Below are 22,207 nucleotides of genomic sequence, written 5' to 3' on the forward strand. Positions count from 1 at the left end.
AAAAATGCAATACAATTTATTAATCTTGAAGGACAGAGGCTGATACGTTCCGTTGTGTTCGTTTATTTAAATACAATCATCTACTTCAACACCTCCTAACCCCCTTCCCCCTCTTCAGGCATGTGTTTCGAGAAAAAGAAGCTTGACGACTCTTTTGAAAGACTCTTCTCAGTGAGCGAGCGCTCATGAGTCGACTCACACAAATGAACGGCCTGAACCCATCACTACTTCAGTGCTGCTTACATGCAACTCTCAGACCCTGAATGGTTGTGGACATACAGTTCTCCCAGTGTGTGTATACTGACTGGCCAAAGCAGGGTTGGAGATGTATCTGTAACAGACATAAAGGGGGGTTGGTTGTGCAATTTATATGAATAATCTATAGATAACACCATTAAGCCTTGTTTCCATTATTATGAAAAAATATAAATATGCTGACCAAGGCAGTAATTTATTTTATTAAAAACAAACTAAACGTAACGTTTCAACCTTCTAGCAAGGTCTTCATCAGACTCTGTATCAAGTACAAAAGTAACAAGATACCAAAAACAGGGCATTATATATACACAAAACATTACTCCCTCCAGACTATTAGAAAGTTGTTTTGGAACTTTCTAGCAGGTGGCTTTCACTATTGAACTGTACTTTCACCTAAAAGGCGAAAAATATATACTTTCATATAGAATGTGGATTGGGCTTTATATCTCATGCTCTTTTTCCTTCATTTTCTTCCTTCTCCTCTCCTCTTTCTCTCTTATCCTTTCCACTCTTTCTAACACTTTCTTCCATTCTTTGTTTAACTACAGTCCCCCATTCCAGTTCATTGTGTCTTCTTCACCTTTCTTCTCTATTTCCTTGGCTTCCTTCCATTTTCTCACTAGCATTCTCTTCTCCCTTCCTATCTGCTTAGCCTCATCCCACTCTATGTCATGAAGAGGAAGAGGAAGGGATTATCTACGAAGTAAAATGTAAAGAATGTCAGAGTGTGTACATAGGAGAAACGAAAAAGAGACTGAAAGATAGGTTGAAACAACATAGGGATGATGTACGACTTAAGAGAGAGAGAAATGCGATATTTAAACACACGAGAGAAACAGGACATGACATAGAGTGGGATGAGGCTAAGCAGATAGGAAGGGAGAAGATTTTGATTTGATTTAGTTTATTTTACTTCGCGTTTTGTGCCTCTTGGCTAATTTGCGAAGATGGGGATGAGTGATGAAATGATGAAATTGATGAATGGACATTCACAAACAACCAAGTCCGACCGGGATTCGAACCCGGGAAGGGAGAAGAGAATGCTAGTGAGAAAATGGAAGGAAGCCAAGGAAATAGAGAAGAAAGGTGAAGAAGACACAATGAACTGGAATGGGGGACTGAAGTTAAACAAAGAATGGAAGAAAGTGTTAGAAAGAGTGGAAAGGATAAGAGAGAAAGAGGAGAGGAGAAGGAAGAAAATGAAGGAAAAAGAGTGTGAGATATAAAGCCCAATCCACATTCTATATGAAAGTATATATTTTTCGCCTTTTAGGTGAAAGTACAGTTCAATAGTGAAAGCCACCTGCTAGAAAGTTCCAAAACAACTTTCTAATAGTCTGGAGGGAGTAATGTTTTGTGTATATATAATGCCCTGTTTTTGGTATCTTGTTACTTTTGTACTTGATACAGAGTCTGATGAAGACCTTGCTAGAAGGTTGAAACGTTACGTTTAGTTTGTTTTTAATAAAATAAATTACTGCCTTGGTCAGCATATTTATATTTTTCATAATCTATAGAGACTGTGCGTGAGATCTTAGGTGTATGGAGAGAGAGTGTTCGAATTCTGTACTCTGGTCCTATTGTTGTTCATGATTTTTGTAGTTTGTATTTTTGTACAATTTCGTTCACTATTTTTTAGTGTTTATGCTGTGTTCTGTGGATAAATGTATGACATGTGGTTGCATTTGGTGTAGTGCTGCCATCTATTGTTTTTGAAAAAGTTTCTGATTAATGGCGTCAATATTGGTCTGATCTGAATACACTGGGGAAACATGCAGAACACTTGAAGCGAGTGTCGAGGAAGACAAACAAACCTCAGGCTGGGATACTTTGAAAGATCCAAACTACCTGCTCTCGCCTGGGAAAACAGCCTCAGAATACAATGGGACAAAACACAGATAATAAACAGGGAAGACAATAGCTACAACAGAAAATTCAAGGAAACATCACATATGACTGCAACAACAGAACCGATCAGCCAACCCAGCCTAGAGATCAGACCAATAGATTATTCATATACATTGCACACTAACCCCCCTTTATGTCCTTTACAGATACATCTCCAACCCTTCTTTCACCAGTCAGCATACAAACTAGGATCAGTGTAGTACATGCACTGGGAGAACTGTATGTCCACAACCATTCAGGGTCTGACAGTTGTACGTAAGCGGCACTGAAGAAGCATAACATTTTTGGGGTTGATTCCCAACAATATCAATCCTTTGACAAGGTGGAGCCTGGGCCACCGCAAATTAATCCTCTCTGGCAGCCTACATAGAAAAACAGGTCTTGACGTGACCACCAGACGAAGTGGAGCCTGGGCCAGTCATAATTCTCCCTGGCAACTTCATGTAAAAGAGGTGGAGCCTTGGTCACTGAGAATAATCCTACAAGGTAACAATTTATTCTCTATATAGACACCATTCCCAAACACATCATGTGTCCAGGATTGTAATGTGATTGAGTAGATTACACACTACCCTGAAGGCAGAGTAACTGATCCAAGAATTAGCCTTCTGAAATGTTGGTAATTTTAAAAATAACACAGTGGTTAAAAGTCCAAAACTAAGAATGACATTACAATGTATTTTTATCTAATGTATCTTTACACATCAACATTAATGCCAAAAAGGATTTAAATAAAAGGCATGTGTTAATAATTCAGTCACATGTTGTGAACGATGACAGTGAGTCACCAAAATAGACAGATCAATAAAATAACTCTTGCACGTTTATGGCATTATTATATATTTGTGTAAGAAGAAAATATTATCATCTTGAATGATAGATATGCAGGTCTAATCGTACACCTGTTAAACAATTGGTGTTGAACCAATTGATACAGATATTACATGCATTATCCAACGTAAGAACTTAAAGAGCTTTTACCCTCTCAAATGTTATGGTTACTTCTAACTATTGCATCTAGGTTATCTAGGCTACATTATAACATAACTTGAGAACAATATGTGCCCAAAAAAGCTGTATTAAATAAACTATACCAAAATACTTACAACTGATGTAACTTTATAAACTGTAAATCCCTTCTTGTGTTTTCTTGGATCTGTTACTGTAAACCTCCTAATCCAACTATCACTTTTTGGAGGCATCCTAAGATATACAAATCATATATTACAATATAAGACAATTAATGAGTACTTGGCACAATTGTACATACATTACAATTAATCTACAATCTGGTCAGCAGTAATGAAATTTAAAATGACACTAGAATTATAGGCCCACATTACATGTGTTATACTGAGATTTTTTTTTTTGCATACTCACACTTCTTTGCTACATTGTAATCATATATACTATGTGAGATGAAGTGAATACGGTAGTGAACTGAATATAGCAAACACATTCTAAAATTCATTACGTACAATCCATCATGATTAAAAAGTATTGAAAGATGGCTGTCAAAAAATAAAAAAAATATGGTCTCCCTGGTACCTGTGCAAATGTTCATTTGTGCACACTAATTGCCACACAGACAGTGGATTGCTACAAGCTGACCATTTTCTAAATCATCTTAACCACTCATGATAACTAGCCAATGGAAATAATTTATGTTGCACACAACATAATTATAGGGTGGAGGCATTAGTTTTGGCCACAACCCCACTTATGGGGTTTATATTTAATTGGTAGCTACCAGGTGATCTAAAGCCAATCAGAGAACAGCTTACATAAATCAGTGTAAAATAAGCTTTCCAATTGCATATCCATGTTTCCTCTTTGTACTTCCTGTAGGAAGAAAGCTTGTTACAGTAGAATTTCTTATGCATTTTCGTAAGAAAAGAGAGAGCTACAATAATGTTTTCCACAGTTGTTATATATATCAGGAACATATAATTTGTTCAGAGGTAAGTTTAAATGTTAGAATTGCAGTATTTATATACTGAAATAGAAATAACCACAAAACAGTATGCGTAGACCACATGGCCATTACTAGATGCAGGTTTGTAAAGATTCTTTGATTATGGCCACTGCAGATAATGATTGCTTTGATTATATAGAAAATGATATTTCAACAATAAATGTGAATGACATTATGGGAAAACTGCCGGAGTCTATCCTAATGCAAGAGGGGCGACACTTGATAACAAAATTTCCTGGTCCTGTTAACACACTAGAAAAAAGTAATTTTCTGTATAACATTATTGCCAGTGAACTTGCATTAGACATATAATTTCCTTGTGATATGAAGCTACTATCTAATGTGTGAAAACTTTTTATTTTTGGAACTCACATTTTGTTGCTTTGTTTGTCTGGAAATGTTAATTTATGTTGCTCAACTACATTTACACTATGTTTATCCATTGAAAACTATGGTATTTACCTTTAACATATTGTGTTTCATCTGTATTACTTCATTATTTGTTCATCGACAAGGTGGCCATAAGTGGGGAAAATGGGTGGCCATAGTGTCACGTTTGGTTAATATTTTTAAAACTTTTTTCTGACTAACTTGTTTGTATTTGTTAATGCTTAGTCATAATGTACAGACTCTGTACAAGTGATCATAATTTTTATAAGCCATCAGTAAAATTATTATCATGTTAAAAGTTGTATACTATTGTACATTTTCCTTAAGATGGCCATAACCAGTGCCTTCACCCTACATAAACATGACACAGATGAATTTTTACGTGGTTGCATTTCCATCAATGTCTGCAGAGTTTAAGTGATTACTTACCGAGTGTTTTCTGGAGAATAATTCTCCCCCATCTCTATAATGCTACACGGTTCTTTGTTCAAGAGCAGTAATCTCAGATATAGTTCTTGCCATCTATTTCACATGTGAAGGGGTATTACGTCAGTCGCGACTCGTGGCTTTTCTTGGAGTGTAGGAAGAAGTTATGGTAAACCAAGGAGGGTTTGAAAAATGCATTCAATTACAGCCACAGTATTGCTTGTACTATCCATTGCATTTAGAATGTTAGGCGCAGGCCCATGCACAAGGTAAATCAAGGGGCCCCTGCCCCCCTTTAACTATAAAATATTTAAATGTGAACCTATAAAAACCCACGAAAATAACATTAACCATATTTCAGATTTTGCAAGATTTTTTATTTTTGTCCCCCTTCCTGTTGTCCTGTTGTTTGAGGATAATAAAAAGTACTGCTTAAACTCTGAAATTATGCTAAATGCTTCTAAATTGTGCTAGAATTTATTATTAGGTTTGTTTTTTTCGCTTAACAGTAACTATGCACCTAGATTTTGACTTTTGAACTTGCATTACTTAACAGTTATGTAATATTGTAAATTTTGCCACAAAATTGTTTACAATGGCTCAACAAACTAAATGAGTTCTTGATAGAATTTTAAAAGGTTTGAGAAAATTGTTTGTTTACCCCAAATTTTCTACTGATATCCTGCCATAAAATTTCCTCATGAACTAATCGAGCAGGATAAAGGAAAGAAAGAGGATGGATCGAGTCATGGTTGTAAAAAACTGTCGCTGGGTCAGCACACTCCCTTTAGTTTGAAATATGTCCACTCGTAAAGTAGATATAAGATTTGGACATATTATTATTTTTATTTCCTGAAAACATATTCCTTTGAATTCAATTTCCTTCTTTCATGGACTCACGCTTTCGGATTATGCTAGATTTCTACCACTATCTCAAAAGCTAGATGCCAACGAAGATCAAACTGTGATAGGTTTAGTACCATTTAGGTGGGGTTGGCATCACTGATTGAGGAAAAACGTGCTGGTTCCTCTGCCCTCCCTGATCTTCGCAACCTTCCCCACTCCCTTGTACTGCCTCTTCCAACTACCACCCATCTGTCTGTAGGATGACTGCTGATGTTCCTCAGCGAGCGGCAGAAAGCCTGTGACCATCGGCTTTGGGCTGCGGCTGGAGCGAGCGAGAGCAGGCAACTCTCGACAGTAGCTAACCTAGGCAATTGTAGGTACATTACGCTCATAATTTTATAACATGCATCACGGATTAAACTCCTAAAAAAGTGGAGAACTGGAAATTAGTATAGAATGAACTGTAGGAAGTTCCTCACTTCCAAAGTCTTCATTTCAGCTTTCACCAATTCTATTAAGTATCTAGTAATCTACGGTTTTCTCTGTTTAGAAAATGTTCCTTTCAATGTTAACACCAATTTCGACACTGGTATGACATAATACCACACACAAATGTCAGAGAGAATACGCCCACAAAATTGTTGCATTGAATTACATCTGCGTAGTAGTAATGTATACATATACAGTCTAAAGCTTCATACACAGAAATTGAATAACAAGTTTATGTGAATTTCTGTTATCGTATTTCACTCTTCTTATTGATCAACAGATTATTTTGTAATATAGGCCTAATGTACAAACCTCCTGCTGCGGTGTCTTCAGGATTTCCTCGATCATCAAAATTTTAACGCCGAGGTTTAATGTTTACCAACATGCATTTGAATTCATTAGCATCATAAGAACTAACTTCCTTGAAAAGCAGAGCATACATTAGTTTCAATGAAAAGAATTTAGTATGTACGTTTCATTACACCATGAACACATAACAAAACAAACACGTTTTATGCCGTTTTATTTTTACAGCATAAAATGGATATGCGAAGATTTTTAAACCTGTAATATTTTTTAGCATAAAACAAAAATGTCGATTTTGCAAGACAATACAAAACAGAAATTAGATGAAATAAAAAATGACGAGTGCGCCTCTGGCAGATGTACAGAAGTGAAATTTATGGAACAAGAGAAGTTCATGATGTATGTATTGTACAGTACATTAGTACGATCAACTTCGATGAATCTGTGCCACAGATTAGAAATATCTGTGCTGTGACCAGGAGGCATAATCTGTGGTGCTTCTGTTTACTTCATGTTCATAGTCTGTGTTTTATGTTTCCACATGTAATGTGAAGGCGTGTTGAAGTGCGATCGAATTATTTTAGTTCCTTTTATTTCGATAGTATACCACATATATGTATTTTTTTCACAAGCTTTTTTAGAGACTAATCAAATGTAAGGTTGGAATTGATTTTTAAGTCTTAGAAATATTAATTCACGCTTGTTAGGTGCTGCTTGGACCTCTTTTCGTTTGAAAAAAGGAAGAAATATCCAACAGGTATACAATACCAACACATTTTTTTTTTAAAAAAAATCTTTAAATACAATTCCTTTACTTCATTTTTATCTCCAGGAAGAAATTTAATTTTTAAATTTATTAAAATTTCGGTAACCACCAAACGTCTCTAATTCCCTTATTTTCGTATTTTTCACATTGATACTTACATATTCTGCATTCGTAAGGATTCTTCTATTTCGCGTTTCGTTTTTTGCACGCAAATAATCTCAATTTTCCAAATATCGAGTATTTTTATTTTGTTCACTTTCGCTTGCGTTGCACGCGATATGGCTGAGAAATCTTGACTAGCGTAGTCCATGATCAGTGGCTATGCAGTGTTGCAACCTCCTTCATAGAAAAATACCTACTTTCGTGTTACTGATTTTGTATTTTATTCCAGGTTCGAAAACTCCACGAACCATGCACGGATAGACGCACGAACCATGCACGGCAAGGTTAGGTTAGGTTCTGTTAGGTTAGGAAACATAGTTAAATTTGTTTTTCAAAATTAATTTTTTTTTCGGGTTCGAAAACCCCACGAACTATTCATAAATAGCCCCACAAACTATTCATAAATAGCCCCACAAACCATTCACGGATAGCCCCACAAACTATTCATAAATAGCCCCATGAACCATTCACGGATAGCCCCACAAACCATTCACGGATAGCCCCACAAACCATTCATAAATAGCCCCACGAACCATTCATAAATAGCCCCATGAACCATTCATAAATAGCCCCACGAACCATTCATAAATAGCCCCTTCCAACCATGCACGGCAAGGTTAGGTTAGGTTCTGTTAGGTTAGGAAGCATAGTTAAATTTGTTTTTCAAAATTATAAATTTTTTACGAACCATTCACGGATAGCCCCACGAATCATTCACGGATAGCCCCACAAACCATTCACGGATAGCCCCACGAACCATGTACGGATAGCCCCACGAACCATTCACGGATAGCCCCATGAACCATTCATGGATAGCCCCATGAACCATTCACGGATAGCCCCATGAACCATTCACGGATAGCCCCACAAACCATTCATAAATAGCCCCACGAACCATTCACGGATAGCTCCATGAACCATTCACGGATAGCCCCACAAACCATTCATAAATAGCCCACGAACCATTCATAAATAGCCCCACGAACCATTCATAAACAGCCTTAGAGATACTGGGCGAAAGGGGGGGGGGTTATCACCCCCATCAACCTCATATTGAGCACGCCACTGATCCTATGCACGTCATGTTGTCGCAAGTTCGTAATCAGAAATGATGAACAGTAACTCACGTTTATTTACGTTCTAGAACTGTTACACAGTTACAAAACCGCGCATTTGAAAACACTGACCGGTTGCTATGTCATGAAACGCTCGCAAATATTTGGTTCACGTAGTAGACGGACATCAAGGGAACAGCTTTCGTGCATCGGATCGACATTAATGTCGAAAATTACATGATTTATCGGCAAAAAAATTTCAACGAGTTGAAAGCAAACTTCCAAGACCTTCCTAAAGTATAAATAAACCCATTTCGGTAAGTACTTTCTCCTGTAAAATTGAAGAAATACGTTTTGGGGATACGAAAATTTTACCAGAAATGCATTATTTCACTTTAGGAAATGTTCCGCATTCCAAAATAGTATATTAGCAATGTAAAAAAGTGTGAAATATATGATTTATAGGTGTTTCCCTTATACTATAATAGTACCAAATTATTTGCATACGTACTAACATGCCTTTAAAAGCGAGGTAATTATGCAATATCGCCCGAACACCTCTCACTCGTTTATTTAGTTAATTTTAGCATTGATACTTACCTATTCTGCATTGTGGACGATTCTTTAAGGTGAAGTTATGCCTTTTTCCATAAAATAGTGTCAACTTTTCATATTACGAGTCATTATTGTCTTCCTTGTTCCGCTTGGGTAACAGACAATATGGCGTACACTCATCATGGATCATTGTGCATCGTGCTTGTGTTTTGTTGATTTGGAGTTGGTATACAGTGTTTCAAGCTTCTTCACCGAAAAATGCCTACTTTCATGTTCATTATGTCATCACAAACCATTGACGGATAGCCCCAAAAAAACATTCACGATAACCCCACAAACCATTGACAGATAGCCCCACGAACCATTGACGGATAACCCCAAAAAACATTCACGATAGCCCCAAAAAACATTCACGATAGCCCCAAAAACCATTCACGATAGCCCCACGGACCATTTTCGGGAAAGTTAGGTTAGGTTAGGTAAGCATAGTTTAAAAAATTCTCATAAAAAAAAGGCATGTTTGGAAACACTGACGAGACCTCGTGACTTTCGATGCTCGCGCCATCTGCAGGTACATAATGGAAACAACGGCATAATGTCGCTGTACAGAAAATGCAAGTTCCTTACATAAAAAGTGATTATTTCTTGTTCTGCAGCATTCTATGGTGAAGTTTTAAGTTTCTGCGAAAGTAAATACCTCGAAGAACTTTGACAGTGCTACAGAAACTGATTTCAGTAAGTAGTTTCACCTGTAAATTTGAAGAAATCCGTTCGGACGATATTTACCAAAAGGGACTCAATAGAGGTTGATTACCCCAGGGTCGGACCCCGGAATCAGCGGGAAATTTGGAGCAAGCAATTTTTATGAAATTTCTTGGGGTATAGTCCTGAAAAATCGACTTTTACATATATCCATCGGTACGGGTGCTACGAAACTAACATGGTCACAAGTAGAGTACGGCTGCTACGAAACTAACATTACCGCAAATAGACTTCGGTAAAATTTTAGTATCCACAAAACGTATTGCTTCAATTTTACAGGAGAAAGTACTTATCAAACTGACTTTCTGTACACTTTTGTAAGGTCATGGAAGTGTTTTTTACCATCGCTTAATTTATTTCACCGGTAAATCATGTATTTTTGAAGATTAATGTCTCTCCAATGCACAAAAGCTGTTGCCTTTATGTCCTTCGATTACGTGAACCAAATGTTGTGTGTGTTTGATGATGTAACCCCCGGTCAGTGTTTCCAACCACACCGTTGTTTCCCAAGAACACGACAATTTTAACTATGTTTGCCTAACCTAACCTTGCCGTGCAATGGTTTATTAATGGTTTGTGGAGCTACGTGCATGGTTCGTGGGGTTTTCGAACCTGTAAAAAAATACAAAATCAGTAACACGAAAGTAGGTATTTTTCGATGAAGAAGGTTGCAACACTGCATAACCACTGATCATCGATAACACTAGTCAAGATTTCTCCGCCATATTGCGTGTAACGTAAGCGAAAACGAACAAACAAGAATTTCTAGATATGTCGAAAATTGAGATTATTTGCGTGAAAAAAAACAACGAAATGCCACCTTATCCTTAGCAATGCAGAATATGTAAGTACCAATGTGAAAGAGAAGAAAATAAATGAGTTTCAGACGTTTCGCGGATACTAAAATTTTAATTAGACGTCCACCTTGCAACTGTAAATGGCTGTACAGTCGTAAATATTTCTTTCCATGCTCCAAAATTTTGTTCTTCACAATTTGCAACACATAATCTTCATAAAAAGAAAAAAAATCCCTAGCTAAATCGAGGGTGGAGAAAGTGACCATGGACCTCTGCCAAACATATTTCCTGTGTTGGAAATTCATTGGGGGAGTGAGGGAAGTTAATCTGGAAATGTAGGAAGAAAACATCGCAAGCTGTTCCGATATGGACAAAACAGCTTGTGATGTTTTCTAACTCCATGGTGTGCAGGAAAAAAAGACTTGTCGGCTGCACGAAAATAAATCCACACCGACGTAACTTGATACACACCAGTCGTCAACAACTATTAATGTGCACATCCGTGTAACAGGCCAGGACGTAGATGATGCACATACACAGTTTAAAACCTGGTGAAAATAGCTCAAAATCTAGTTTCACTCCGCCCTCAACTACTTTCACCACATGGAGAGAATAGTAAATGGGGCTTCTTTCTCCAGGTGGAGAAAATAGCATGACTTATTTCACCATGTGGTAAGAATAGCATATGGAGCTACTTTAACTAGTTGGTGGAATAGCAAAGGGTGTTGAAGAGCAGAAATCACATGATCAGGTGTTGAAAGTATTTGCGGAAGTATTTTTAATGGTAACCATCCTAAATCTGACCTGCCTAACCTAGCAATGAAAGCATTTAGGAATGTAATACCTAGAGGCACATATTTTTGGTAAATAAAAAAGCAAAATTTCGGTATAAAAACTGAGTCAATTTCGGGTTCAAAAGCGGTAAATAAAATAAAATATCGGTGTTATAGCGGTGAATAATCACATAAAAAATGCTATATAAAATGACATTTTGGTTTTAAAATTGTGAATATAATCCTAAATTTGATTTAAAAACTACACTTATTCCACAGAATTAACATTTCACTTCTAATAGCCCATTTATGTAGTTATCCGAGTATTAAGTTTATTTCTGTGTAAAGGAGTCAATTTTTGTTTCTCCAATATTAACAGCAGAATTAATCAATTTTCCAGAAATTGCATAACTCTCAGGATAATTCAGACCTTAGAAGGTGTCGCGTCAGTGAATAAACCCTATATTTCGTGTTTAAGAGTTAATTTCGCTTTTTGCAGTTCATTTCGCATTATTTCGTGACAAAACATGGTCACAAAATGCATCTCACACCTTTCAAAAACATTAAAAATTAACACTACAATGTGTTTTTTCAAATTTCGTTTTTTCGTCAAAAACGAAATATGCATGCCCCTAGTAATACCCCTTCATACATATCATGTTTATACATTAGCACTAGCATTCCATACTAAAACACTGTCCAGAATTTAACAGAATGATGTACAGAAATAAAAGCACTGGTCTAAAGTACAAAAAGAAGTGCACACCAACAACTAAAGAACATGCGCTTCGGTGAAACAGGCCAGGTCAAGTCATAGGCCATGTGCATGCACAGTTTTAAATCTAGTGAAAATACTGAAGAGCAAGATTCACCACCTGGTGAAGCTAGTCACTCCATTTATTTATGACACCATTTCTATTAGCTAACATTTTCAGTTAGCAATCATGTTTTTTGCTGTCTGTACACACCCATATAACTGTGACATAAAGGAATATTAGTACTGTCACAGTACCGAAGACTGTCACCTTTGTGCTATTTTCACTGGGTCTTGTGATTTGTCACTGTTTTATGTTTAAACATAGTTCTCTTGTAAGCTGTTTTTCTTTTTGCACTGAGTGTTAGTTTAGACAGTTACTTTCCTTCTGTCTAAATAAAGTAATTGGTAATCATTTCCATAGTGTGTAATAGGTAGTTTGGTTAACTACTCTCTATAGTGATACTACTAACTTACACTTCCTCAAACCTTGCAAATCATGTGAAATGAAATGTCACAAGGCTAAGATGCCAAGAATTTTCAATTGGGTTGAGATCATGGCTATTCCCAGGCCACTCTAACATCTTTATATGTTGTTCCTCAAGCCATTCTTAGAATTCGTCCCATGGGACATGTCTTATCCAGATGTTGGGGTGGAGTCGTTCCATGTCAAATCACCCAGAGGTGGTTGCTTGACCATTTTGTTAATTTTTTATATTTTCACCATAGGTGGTCTTGCTAGTGACCTGCTCAAAAAGAATTTTTTTTTTGAAAAATCTTCTTGGATTTCTGCTCATTTTTCATCACTGCGGGAAGCAAAAATGAGCGTTTACAAGGGTTTTGAAAAAAGGTTGCTGTGTGATTTCTATTACAGATGGAATGGTTTAGTTTTCACTGCCTGAAAGTAGAGATTCTGGCCTTTCAGAAAATGTATATATATGTAAGGTAAGATTTAAGTAACTGGGACTTTAATGGGTTTCAATATAACCATCGTAACGGGTAATTTTGCCAATTTTAAAGGTCTGTAAAATCAAAAGGGCTTGAAACCACAGGATGGAATTCTTTTTGCAAGAACTATGAGTGGAAGGCTTTTCAGCCATGGTGAAACAAGTCCGGGGTTGTAAGCCCTTCTGTCTGATTTTTAGTTCCGAAATCCGAAAATTTCCAAAATTTGTGAATTTCAAGGTCAAATATCTCTAAAGGGGGACCTGCCAAAAATTTGAAATTTTGGTCATGGATACTCCTACTAGTACTTAGTAAAACCTGTGAATTTCATTTTGGGGTTCACACCAATGTTCATGTTACAGGCTGTCAAATATCTCTAAAAATGACATCGTGAAAACATAATAATAAATAGGCTTAAAGTGACCTGATTTCCATTATTTTATAATTAGTTATTTTATAAGGGTAAACAGAAATTAAAATAGATAAACTAGTTAGTTACTAGTTGATATATTTCAATATATACTTAGTGTGCTTTTGTTAATAAAAATCAAATCAAATCAAAATCACTTTTTGGATTGAGAAGACAAATGTTAGTAAACAAACAAGAGTACTATTATGTCAGTAAGTATATACAAGTTGCATGCACATGTTTCTTAAAGGTTTATGAATATCCAATACTTTCAAACCTTACTCAATACATCCACACTGGTACATAACAATTGTATGCGAAATATAACATAATATATACAAACAATTGTCTGTGAAATACAACATAAGCTACTTGTAAAATATGACAAGCATTTAAACGCTTGAGAATATACGTATTCAAGTTCTTCCTCTATTTTTTGTATCCCAGTCACATATACACTGTGATATACACAGTTTACAATTACACAATACTTAAAATTACATGAACTGAATCCTGATTTGGATAATTCTGATGATGACGACGAGAAAAAAATTACTTACAAACAATGGATAACAACAGATCGTTGCAATTTGATCACTGTTGTAGAAACAATTTCAGAGTTTAAAGAAAATTTAGCTTCGAAATTACTGCAAATAAAAAATTAACCACTTTATTGCTCCGAGTCAATCAGAATTTTGCAAAAGAACGAAAGAAAGTCTTGCTCCGGAAGAATGTGTAGTGATTGGTGATTTCTGTGAAAACTTCACATGTGTTGTACAAGAAGAAATCCAGAGTTACCACTGGATTAACGCTCAAGCTACTGTCCACCCCTTTTGTGTCTACTTTAAGACTAATTCTTCAGATGATCTATGCATCAAAAGTCTTTGTATTATATGTTTACTGCATTGTACACAACACAACTGCTGTTTACGCTTTCCAAAAGCAGCTGATTCCATTTGTTCAAACGTTCATCCCAAATCTAAAGGAAATTTATTATTTCTCAGATGGCTCAGGAGCCCAATATAAGAACAGAAAGAATTTTTCTAACTTATGTAAGCATAAACAGGACTTCGGTTGGGCAGCTGAGTGGCATTTTTTTTTTGCCACAAGCCATGGCAAGGGTCCTTGTGATGGGATTGGTGGGACGGTAAAAAGACTTGTGGCAAAGGCAAGTCTGCAGCGACCAACTAAGGGCCTTATTCTTACACCAAAGAACATGTATGAGTTTTGTGTGTAAAATATTAAAGGATAAACTTCATCATGGTGACTGAAAGTGACAAAAAATGAGCAAGGGTTTCTGAATGACCCCTTCAATGAAGCTCATAGATTTGAAGGAACAAGAGATCCCCACTGCTACATACCCAAGGACTTTTCAACTCTTCTCATCAGTAGAATATCTGCATCATTTCAAATTAATCATGTAGAGTTCAGAATTGATGACTCACCACGAATATTTCATTTTAAAGAAATAATTGAAAATTACAATGTCGTTTGCATTTACAATAACAGGTGGTATGTAGGTAAAGTAATTGAAATGTCAAAAGAAAACAATGATGTTAAAGTGATGTTCTTCAATCCTGGTGGACCATCAACGAGCTTTACTTTACAAAGAAATGATGTTGCTTGGGTGAAGTTGAACAATATAATTGATGTTCTGACACCATGTGACTTCACCACTGTTACTGGGAGAACATACACCATTACTCAGCAGAAAAACACAGAACTATCACTAAAGTTACAAGCACATAAGAAGAAATAGTCCGTTGATCAATCATCTCCGTGCCAATCAGTGTTTTCGGGGCCACGCACCAGTCAGATATTTTTTATCTTTTTTTCATGGCTCCATGGATTGAGAGACAGACAAGATCCCCTGTAACTTTGAGGTCCATGTGTAGATAGTGTGTGTGTTTGTGTGTATATATATATATATATATTGATGTAATGTTGTATTATGTGTAGTGATATATGGAATTGTAAATGTCATTGTGATGTAATATATTGAATTGTAAACTGTGTATATCACAGTGGTATATGTAACTGGGATACAAAAAACAGAGGAAGAACTTGAATATGTATATTCTCAAGTGTTTAAATGCTTGTCATATTTTACAGGTAGCTTATGTTATATTTCGCAGACAATTGTTGTATATATTATGTTATATTTCGCATACAATTGTTATGTACCAGAGTGGATGTACTGAGTAAGGTTTGATAGTATTGGATATTCATAAACCTTTAAGAAACATGTGCATGCAACTTGTATATACTTACTGACATAATAGTACTCTTGTTTGTTTACTAACATTTGTGTTCTCAATCCAAAAAGTGATTTTGATTTGATTTGATTTTTATTAACAAAAGCACACTAAGTATATATTGAAATATATCAACTAGTAACTAACTAGTTTATCTATTTTAATTTCTGTTTACCCTTATAAAATAACTAATTATAAAATAATGGAAATCAGGTCACTTTAAGCCTATTTATTATTATGTTTTCACGATGTCATTTTTAGAGATATTTGACAGCCTGTAACATGAACATTGGTGTGAACCCCAAAATGAAATTCACAGGTTTTACTAAGTACTAGTAGGAGTATCCATGACCAAAATTTCAAATTTTTGGCAGGTCCCCCTTTAGAGATATTTGACCTTGAAATTCACAAATTTTGGAAATTTTCGGATTTCGGAACTAAAAATCGGACAGAAGGGCTTACAACCCCGGACTTGTTTCACCATGGCTGAAAAGCCTTCCACTCATAGTTCTTGCAAAAAGAATTCCATCCTGTGGTTTCAAGCCCTTTTGATTTTACAGACCTTTAAAATTGGCAAAATTACCCGTTACGATGGTTATATTGAAACCCATTAAAGTCCCAGTTACTTAAATCTTACCTTACATATATATACATTTTCTGAAAGGCCAGAATCTCTACTTTCAGGCAGTGAAAACTAAACCATTCCATCTGTAATAGAAATCACACAGCAACCTTTTTTCAAAACCCTTGTAAACGCTCATTTTTGCTTCCCGCAGTGATGAAAAATGAGCAGAAATCCAAGATGGCGGAAGATTTTTCAAAAAAAATAATTCTTTTTGAGCAGGTCACTAGCAAGACCACCTATGGTGAAAATATAAAAAATTAACAAAATGGTCAAGCAACCAATTGATTTAAAATTGGGTGATTTCACATGGAATGACTCGGTGATGAGAATGTTTTGAGCAGGTTTGTGGGATTTTTACTTGGTTTGAGGTGTTCTCTTCAGCAACTGCTACAGAACAGGGGAAAAGGTTCTGGACGTCTAAAAAAGACTCCAAGGATGAAGTGTCGTCTGTTGGTCATACCTGTCACATGTTCCACCACCCAGGTAAGCTGTGTGGTCGTGCTGTGTGCCGATTGAAAGCCAAACTGGAAGGATGGTAGGAGTTATCTTTCCAGTGTTATTTCCTGCAATCTTCTATGTATGGCCCTTTCGCACACCTTACTCATATATGTAAGGAAGCTAATCGGGTGGTAATTTCCCGGGCTTAAGAATCATTGTGATGGCTGATGTCTTCCACTGGGCTGGGAAGTGCTCTGTCATCATGATGGCTTTGATTATTCTTGTAAGTAGGACTATCACTTTCCGGGGAGCCCTTTTCAGTGCTAGGGATGGAAGGCCATCTAGTCCTGGTGCCTTCTTCGGTCCGAGCCAGCATATATACCCAGTGATCTCTCATGGATTTGCTAGTCTGGGTCTTTCTACCAATGGTGTGTTTCTCAGGCGTTGAACCGTGGTGAGGACTCTTCGGCTGTGTGGTCGTTGCTAGGGAGGCAGCGGGTTTGGCGTGAACACTTCCCTGAGGTGTATTGCAAAGATGTTTGCCTGCTCTTCAGGGTCCTCCCCCAGTCCGTTTGGTCCCTGTAGCACTGCAGTGTAGCAGTTGTTCTTGGGTCTGGTGCCCTGCCTCACTTCTGGTCCATGTCTGAGAAAATCTGCTACCACTTCTCTGTTGCATTTTCTTGTAGGCTTCTTTTAACTCTTCTTGCCATGTCATTTTACCTCTCCTTCCATGCTGGGTCCCTCATCTCCTGCCAGCGCTTCCGGAGTCGTTGTTTTGTCATGAGTAGCAGGTTCAGCAAAATGTCTTCTGTGGAGCATCGGCTGCTTCGGACGGGGTGTTCGAGCGGTGCATGCTGGGCGTAGCACATTGCATCCTTCATATTGGTAGTTAGGTTCGTAATTGTGTCGTCAATGTGCCTCTGCATTTGAAGTTTGACCATTGGAGTAACTAAGTGGTTGAGGTGCTGCGTGTATTGGTCCCAGTTGATGCTTTGTGCTGTCAGTTTTGGTGCTTCGTGAGTTATAGCTCGATGTGACACAACAAAGTGTACGATAGCATGGTTTGATTTGAGGGCCACATCAGCGTATGGTGCTACCAGGATGCCACATCCAGTGTGGAGTACAACATCCAGTACGTCCGGTTGTCCTCTGTATGGAAAATGTGTCTGTTCTCGTGGAGCTGCAATTTGTAGGTCTGTCTGTGGTAGGATATCTTCCAATGCATTCCCCGTGGCATTGTTTACTCTGGAGTTCCATCTGCGGTGCTTTGCATTGAGGTCCCCTGCGTTGATGGTACGGTTTCCAAAGCTTTCCAACGTTCTTATGTCCCGCTCCAACATGGGGTTATTTGATTGCTTGTAGCAGGAGACTATTACGAGGGAGGGGGCTCCTGGCGTGAGAACCCTTATCGCAATAGGCTCCATTCCTTGCAGTGCAGGGACTCTCACTTCTTCTGTGGGGAACCACCTCTTGACGAGGATAGCCACACCTCCTTCCCCAGCGTGAATGCGATCTTGTCTATATATGGTGTAGTTCCGCAGCTGTAATGTGCAGCATGGTTTGAGAAAGCTTTCTTGTAGACACATCAAGGCAGCCATCATTGTGGAGGTCCGCTATCATGATAGTGAGAATTGTCATCTTTTCCAGGCTCTCTCTCACGGTCTGCAGCTGTGGCGCTGCCCTCAGGAGGTGTGGGATGACGTGACAAGGAGCGTTATCATGCATGAAAAGATCACACTCGTGGATCTGAAGCATATCCACTAAATGGTCCTTAAGAACGTTGATATATTGGTCTGCGTCATTCATCGTTAGAGATATAAACCTGCCCTACCCTTTTCACCTGAAAAACACCCTCACACCATTACAGACTGGGAGTGCCTAACGGTCGGAACCGTATACTTTGGGTCGTATCGATCTGAAGATGATGTACGTCGAACCTTAGCAGCTCCCTTTCGGAACAGTTGGAATGAGCTTTCATCGGAAAACATGACTTTCCTCCACTGTGCTGGTGTCCAGTATGCATATTTCTTTGCAAAAGCAAGACAGTCTTTCTTCATGCGGGCGGTGAGTAGTGGCTTCTTAGCAGCAGTACGACACGGCAGATCCATTACTTTCTGAAACGGTGCTGGATCGTGCGAACACTAACGTTTTCTAGCAGACTCGGGGTGCATATCTTTAAGTTCTGACGCTGTCAGTCGAGGTTTTTTTTCTTTATTTCTCATTATTAGAACATCTGTAGATTTGGTTGTTTTTCTTTGCCTCCCACCACCGAATTTGTGCTTTGGAATGACACTCGGATGCAGTCCTCTGGTTGCTGCCAGTACTTCATTATGGTTGATTTTGCACGACCTGTTTGTTTACATATAGTCTTTATCGGGACGTTTTCACTTTGCCACTTCACACTACTACAGTACTTTCCCGGCATATCACAAATACACCTGTACAGTAGTCAAATATCCAACACAAAGTGCACCACACGAAAAAACAGCAATTTATCACACACACTACAGCAGAAAGTCACCCTTCCTGTGTCAACTAACAATATGAAATGAAATTAACTCGCTTATCAGCAGTAATACACTGTTGCCAGATACATTCATGCAGAAATAAACAACACTAGATACAAGGCTACAAAGTGATAGACCGCTTACTACTGCAGATTTCACATAAGGTCTGAAGTCATTTTGCGGCGGGTGTATATTCAAAATTAATTCATTTCTTGTTCAGGTATCCTGGTATATATGTTGTGTTTTCAGAGCTAGTTAATTGTAATTACAATTTTGGAAAGGTTTTTCTCAAGTGTGTCCCTTCCCCCCACCCCCTCCCAATTTTTGTATAATAATATTAATTTTCTGTGTTCATTGCAGATAAACTTTCAAATAAGGACAGCTTTGCAGAAGAAGTCTATTTGTTACGTATTGAGATGAAGAAAAGGCAGTCACTTCAGGTTGACAGTATGACAGGGCCTGTGACTAGAAGCCGTCGGAGTAATATGGGGGATAAACATTCTTTAACTTTGAATACATCATGTAGTTCAATCAAGCCCAGCCCTCGGCAGAAAGGGTTGAAACGTAGGTCTGGAAGTGGAATCTTTGTGATTGAAGATATTGTAAGTAGTACTCCATCAAAAGTGTTGACACCCAGTATAAAAAAACAGAGGACACAGGTTATTAGGAAATCCATGGATGAAGGTGGCAACAAAAGTTCTGATGAAGATGAAGATCAGTTATGTGCAGTGCAGATGGACAAGTTAACAGAAAGTGATGCTGACAAACCTCAGACAACTCCAATTGCAGAGTATGTATCAATTTTTGTGTATGCTGTTACAGATTAATTAGTAACATTGGTATTGATATCTTGTCGAACCCTATCTATATTGGTGTATCGGTAAAATTGATAAAAATTTTACCGATCTAAGATATATATAAATATATTATAATGTAGTGCAGTATTCTGCTATTTTGTTATAATTTTTATGGATATCAATATATAATCTCCATTCCCTAATTTTTTTTTAAAGTAAATTTCTAACTTCTTTTGCATTGCAGCCATCTGGTAACATACATTAATTACGGATGTCAATGAACCGACCGTTTGGAATCTTATATTGTGTGGATCGTAATTATAACAGTGGGCTAAAAAAATTGTTTATTATATTTTTGTCGGTATGTTTATTTAATAAGTAAAATCTATTTTAATTTTATATTGGTACTTTATCAGTATTTTATATCAGTCCATTCCTACTAATCTTTCTCCAAGCATTCTTTCAATGTGTAGCAGAAATGTGAAATAAAATTAAACAAATCAGTCAATTATGTCTTTTCATATGCATAGGCCATCTTCCATTATTCCATCCTGCATTCTGTAATTTGTCTTTTTTTTTTTTTTTAGCAAGAAGGTATTTTCATGAGACCAGGATGCTGGCCTAATGCTCAATCTCTGTTTCCTTGGAGTACCTAGGATTTTTTGTTGATGTTTACTTTAGTAGCTGATAGTAACCCTCTCCCTCCTCTGTGTGGTGCACCTTTTGCTGCATTGCCAAGAGGCCATGTCGCTAAACAGCCTTCGGAGGCATGGAGATAGGATTTGTGGGTATTATTAGTAATGTCACGCCAGTTAGTGTATTTGTTGGTACTATTAGTAGATGTCACACCAGTTGGTGTTTCACACCGTTTACAGAGTGCACATATCAGCATCTGAATACTTGCCCATTTTTTTCTTGTGCCAAACATGTGTTACAGTTTTGGATGCTTGCATGATAGGTAAAAGTTTTAACCTGTGACAAATGTAGTGACCACCTTGTTGTGCAGGTGGCATAGGGATGTCTTAGAACATCCTCCTTATTCCTTCACATGAGTCCTTGTGATTTTTACTTGTTTCCATGATTGAAAGAAGCCCTCGGAGCTCCGAGCAGTGAAGTACTCCGTTACAGTGACCAAGAGAAACCACTCTACTGACATCAAATGTCTTCCACATGTTTGGTACAAGGTCCATGACTTCACTGGTTATTACATTGGAGGGATGTTATGGAATTTGCATGCGAGTTCATTACAATTGTTGTACTATGTATGGTCCACTATTTATTTAAAACTCTTGTATATTACATATACAGGCACTATATTTCCTGAATTAGCCACCTTTCAATAATTTCGGTATATTTTAAGGACTGAGGATCAGATGCGTGGCAATGGTCGTGAAAGTGGTGATGACGAAAGTTCTGATGGAGATGAATCAGTACAGATGGAAGAGTTACTAACAGATGAGGCAGCAAGTGGTGTTGACCTACCTCAGACAACTTCAGTTCGAGGGTATGTATATATTTTTGTTACATTGATTTTTCTGAAGATTTCATGCTGTTATTATTTATGCATTATTTAGGCTGTACCGATGGCCAAGAATTTAATGTGTTGGGTAGAAATACACTGTTGCGTTGTATGGTTAGGGTTACCAGACGTCTGGTTTTTCCCGGACATGTCCTTCATTTTAGCCTTATATCCGGCATCCGGGAGGATTTGAAAAATACTATAAATATCCTACATATTGAGCATCTCACACGTAATATCAATTAGGGAAATATGCATTTAAGTTATACAAAGTTACAAGTCCGTGGACCGCCCTCCCAAACTCAATAGTGAAATTTATTTTGACCAATTATTGCCCAAAAATAAAATAATACAGAGCGTTCGAAAACTTCAGCACTCAAAGTTCGAGAATTTTTTGCTCATAATTTATTGAACTTTTCAATGTAATGAGTACATACATTTGTTAACTACATCTTGATATACACAAAAAATTATTTGTAAACTAAATATG

At 37.3% G+C, this 22,207-nt stretch overlaps 2 protein-coding genes across 2 annotated transcripts in view; one reads left to right on the forward strand and one right to left on the reverse strand.

Moving 5' to 3' along the window:
• Positions 1–6,776, reverse strand: part of LOC145985125 (ribosomal protein S6 kinase delta-1) — a 62,177-nt gene extending 55,401 nt beyond the window's left edge. Inside the window, exons 1-2 of the mRNA XM_083118765.1 lie at positions 6,605–6,776; positions 3,273–3,369 (exon numbers count right to left, since the gene is read on the reverse strand). Of these exons, the coding sequence (XP_082974891.1) occupies positions 3,273–3,368 (96 nt within the window). The 5' untranslated portion in view covers position 3,369; positions 6,605–6,776. The remainder of the gene's footprint in view (positions 1–3,272; positions 3,370–6,604) is intronic.
• The window catches only part of LOC145985126 (uncharacterized), a 66,729-nt gene continuing 48,628 nt past the window's right edge, over positions 4,107–22,207 (forward strand). The window contains exons 1-3 of the mRNA XM_083118766.1: positions 4,107–4,127; positions 19,762–20,191; positions 21,559–21,702. Of these exons, the coding sequence (XP_082974892.1) occupies positions 19,818–20,191; positions 21,559–21,702 (518 nt within the window). The 5' untranslated portion in view covers positions 4,107–4,127; positions 19,762–19,817. The remainder of the gene's footprint in view (positions 4,128–19,761; positions 20,192–21,558; positions 21,703–22,207) is intronic.

This window comes from Lepisma saccharinum, chromosome 3 (genome assembly GCF_977018435.1).
Source record: "Lepisma saccharinum chromosome 3, izLepSacc3.1, whole genome shotgun sequence".
Classification (NCBI taxonomy): Eukaryota; Metazoa; Arthropoda; class Insecta; order Zygentoma; family Lepismatidae; genus Lepisma; species Lepisma saccharinum.